The sequence below is a fragment of the Cystoisospora suis genome, assembly GCF_002600585.1.
Source record: "Cystoisospora suis strain Wien I chromosome Unknown contig_8198, whole genome shotgun sequence".
NCBI classification, from domain to species: domain Eukaryota; phylum Apicomplexa; class Conoidasida; order Eucoccidiorida; family Sarcocystidae; genus Cystoisospora; species Cystoisospora suis.
Genome location: NW_027160981.1, coordinates 1 through 4,434, shown reverse-complemented (window position 1 = coordinate 4,434; position 4,434 = coordinate 1). Strand labels below are relative to the sequence as shown.

At 42.5% G+C, this 4,434-nt stretch overlaps 1 protein-coding gene across 1 annotated transcript in view; it reads right to left on the bottom strand.

Moving 5' to 3' along the window:
* CSUI_010750 (uncharacterized protein) overlaps positions 1-4,103 on the bottom strand; it is a gene marked incomplete at its 3' end in the record, with an annotated part of 4,597 nt that extends 494 nt beyond the window's left edge. The window contains exons 1-3 of the mRNA XM_068070851.1: positions 1,851-4,103; positions 1,272-1,357; positions 206-276 (exon numbers count right to left, since the gene is read on the bottom strand). Coding sequence (XP_067917173.1) covers positions 206-276; positions 1,272-1,357; positions 1,851-4,070 — 2,377 coding nt within the window. The remainder of the gene's footprint in view (positions 1-205; positions 277-1,271; positions 1,358-1,850) is intronic.
* Positions 4,104-4,434: the final 331 nt, after the last annotated feature.

The following is a 4,434-nucleotide window of genomic DNA, read 5'->3' as shown; positions in this document are numbered from 1 at the left end:
TCTCCTCCTCCTTCTCCTCCTGATCTTCGCCGTCCCTTTTCTGTTTCTTCTATCCTCTACAAAGACGAAGACACATCGAAGGCTTCTCAATAGACTCCTTCTACGGCGCCTCGTACGTATACATACATATCTCTCTCTATATACATATGTGTCGAAAACGAGGGAGGAATACAGGGAAATATGCAAGCGTGTTTGCATGCCTTACCTTCTCCGTTTGGCCGAGGCCATAGAACATCCTGTATGTACAGTGTAAAAAGCCAGCTAGGATCTGCGAAACTGCAGAGAGGACATAAACCACCGTAAAAAGAAACACCTGCACTTCACGAAGAAAATGAGGAAGAAAGAGAAGGCCTGATAGCGTCTTGGGTAAAGAAGAGAACCCCTTACAATACTCATACGGTCTACGACAGCAAATAGAGATATACATACATAGAAAGAGAAAGAGAGAGAGAGATCCATAGAGAGCCAGAGAGATTTGCCAAAGAAGTAAGGAAAAAGAAGAGACGATGTATGATGTAAAAATCATGCCTTATGCATGCGGCAGAGAGGCGCCTCAACATGAATGACCCACGGTGTATGTATGAATAGATATGTATGCATGTATATGGATGTATACGTGTGTGTGTGTATGTATCTCTATGTAGGGATGTATCAACCGATATTCATGCGTGCATGTATGCATCCGTCTATGTATACATGCATGTAACTACGTGTCAGCCTCTGTATGTGACCTCCCTTAGTGCTTCAGATTGAACAGTATACACATATAGAGGCAGTCGATATACAGATATAGTTATTTGTCTCTGTACACATACCTAAGTACCTGTATGTCTACATCTCTATGTAAGGATTTTCATTTGCTTCCTAATCTTGCATGAGGAGAAAGAAGGAGAGAGAAGTGACATTGCGAAGAACTTCAGATGATAAGCCTCTCGGCTGTTGCAGATAGCCGTAGGATAGACTGGCCGCGATCACTGAGAATCGATCGATACATACACAAGGCAACGCCGAAGGTTTTCTATATCTCAGAAAGAGAGAGAGAGAGAAACAAAAGAAAATCTGCACCCACGGGACTGAGCACATGGAGAGAATGCAAAAAAGAGAACCTCCCTAACATGCGATGGTAGCGATCAGCATCCTACTGGGCACCTCAAGAAATCAACACACTCCTTCTCCCTATATATAGCTCTAGATCTATATATCGATTCATTTCCGAACATAAGCCGAACAAGAGCGACTTCATTGAGAAGATCTATAGACTGGTTTGTTACCTTTTACGAGGAGATCTCGGTAGCTGAGTTAAAGCCATAGCCAGGGCTAGAGCCTTTAGTTGAGTCGCGTGTTCCATCCATGAGTCCTAAATACAGAAGACCGATCATATACACATATGGCTACATACATATGCACAGACAGATAGATAGATAGAGGCATATGCATGCATGCATACACAGGCACACACGTAGATCAAGAGACATCCTCTGACTGTCTCTAGGATAATGGATGAATCTTTCATCGCGAGAGGGAGAAGTGTCGAAGGAGACTCCAAGCACCCCTGGGCATGGAGATTCTCAAAGCCACATCTTCTATAGACTTTCGATATCACATATCTTTTTGTCGACGCGACTAGCTGCAATATCTTCAGATTCCCTAGAAACATGCAATAGAAACGCAAGAAAGATAGAATGAGAAGTCACTGCAGAAGACCGAGGGAGTCCCTTCAGACACCTCCAACCGTATAAAGAAATCTTTCTTTCTTTCTTTCTCACTCTTTCTCACTCTTTCTTTCTTTCTTTCTATGCACTGTTACTGCGAGAAGAAGAAAGAAGAGAAAAAGAGTTGGTTAGACTTACATTCTCGAATCGGAGCCCCGTGACACATTCATCGTCATTAATAAGATCTAGGACGACTTTCTTGAATTCCATTCTCGCCTTCTCATCATGATTCTTCTTGGGCAGGGGGTGAAGGCGGTGCTGATAAAGAGCTTTCTTTTTCTTTCTCTTCTTCTTCTTTTGAAGCGTTTCATGATCAAGACCTAGTGTCAAAATGGAGAGACTTTCTCCTTCTTCCTCGCCTTCTCTCTCTTGAGAAGAAGACTCGAGATCTGGAGGGGTAAGGTCTCGAGTATAGTGAAGATAGGAAGAATCTCTTTGTTCTCTCTCTCTTCTTGAATGGAGAGGAGAAGGCTTTACAGCGATCGATAAACGAGTATTCTCATTTGGAAGACAAACGCTTCTTCTTTCTTCTTCTTCTTCTTCCTGTTGTCTCTCGTGTTCTTCTTCAGAAGTAGAGGTCGAGCTTCTTCTCTTTCTTGGACTTTCTCTGGTGGCCGTAGGAGGAGTCAACTCTTCTCTATAGAGGTCAGTTGATCGGGGTGACATCTCAGGGATGACAATAGCTGAGAGAGCGTCACTCTCGTCTTTCATATCTGCATGCAACATTTCTCTTTCATCGCTGCTCTTGCAATGATCCTCATGATAGAAAGGAGAAGAAGATACCATCATGGATGTGTTGAATAGACTTCTTATCATTCTTCTTCTTCGATCACTTGGATGATCTCTTCTTATCTCTTCTCCTCCTTGTCTAAAACCGTCATTCCCTTTTAGATCTTCAAGTGTATCTACACCTGAATCGAAGAGAGGAGTGGTCTCTTGAAAAGGCCTCCTCTCTCCCCATATAGATGAGGGAAAAGACTCTTCAAAACTAGAAGTCCAACTACGAGGCCACGCTTCTTCATAGGCGATGACACGAGAGTTTAAATCAGCACTTTGTCGATCTAAATGTCTGGATTTGCGATCTTCTTCTTCTTCTTCTGGCGCTTCTTCGTATTTGTTGTCTTGACGGCTCGAGAGATTCTCTATGCAAATGCTAGGACACTTCGATAGATCTACGTAAATCTCTTTCTTCTGATCTAACATAACGGATCGATGGTCGACTGCAACGTCAGCAAAGACGTGTCTCTGTCTGAAAGAAATCTCACGGGGTGAATGACGAAGAAGAAAAGAAAGAGGAAGCACATCACGATCTCTTCTACAAGTATTCCCCGAGAGAGGAGAGGTCTCACCATAGAGATCATCGAATATAAGCTCTTGTGTTGCCTTCCTATCCCTTCCTTCATCTGCTGCTATCTTAGTCTTCTTAACTAAGCTTTCTTCTACACATCTTCTCTTTTCTTCTCCTTGTTCTTTCTCTGTCTCCTTCGCTTCATTATCATCTTCTTCTTTCTCTTCTTTCTTTGTCTTCCCCTTCTCCTCTTCTTTGTGTTTTTCTTTCTCTTTCTCTTCTACAGGGAAGCGGTCATGCTGACGAACCCGCCGAGCTCTCTTCAACTCTTCAGACAGATCACGGATCTCTTCTTTCTCTAAGGACGAGAGAAGAGCGGGGTGACTGCTTCTATAAATCAAAGGAGACGAGCTTTCATGAAGAAGACTATGCTGATAGAATCTCCTTCCATTCATAGTACGATCCTTCTCTTCTTCTTCTTCTTCTGGATGTGCTTCTGTATCACTTTCTTCTTCACGAGAATGAAGAAGATAGGAGTGACAAGAAACACACGAATCTCTCTTCTTTCTTACACACTCATCTTCTCTTTCAACTTCTTCTTCTTCATCTACTAATCGATCTAAATCCCTCTCATGATCTCCCTCATCTATTCCTTCTTCTTCCTCCTCCTCTTCGCCATAGTAAGGCATCGACTCTTCAGTCCTTTCATCTTGTTGTGGATCTCCTATTACTACTTGTTCTACTTCATCCTCCGGATGAAGTAGCAGATGCGAAGAAGAGCAGTACTTATCATTCTCATGACTCTCTTCTTCTTCTTCTTCTGGCTTGTAATCCTCTGTAAGAGGAAGAGGCGAAGGAGATGCGGGAGGTGTCGTAGAAGAAGCAGGCGCAGAAGAAGAAGAAGATGCAGAGTGAGGGTTACGAAGAGAAGAAGAAGAAGACGATGAGGAAGAAGTAGAAGCATGCAAAGCAGTAGAAGAAGAAGCTAAGGTCACTTCTTGGAGTGTACGACAAGAATCAACTAGAATCCCATCTTTATCGACAAAACATAAAACGGTACTGCTATTCATGACATGCAGGAGGTTAGAACAGCCATCCAGCCCCTGAGAAAGAAAGAAAAGAAAAGAAAAAAGATGACATACGTATAGGAAGGCTGACCTACACAGATGCAAATGTATAGAGAATTAATGAGGAGATAGCGGGAGATATCTATAGAGTCAACCCAGATGGATGGATAATGAGAAAAAATAAGAAAGCACGGAAAAGGGCGAATACATGGACAGAAACATAGGTAGCCATACATGTGTGTGAATCGTCTGTAGGCCCGGTGTGCATGCATCACCCACTCTCCAAAGATCTATCTATCTATCTTTAATCTATCTATCTATCTATCTTTAATCTATCTATCTATCTATCGTTAATCTATCTATCCTT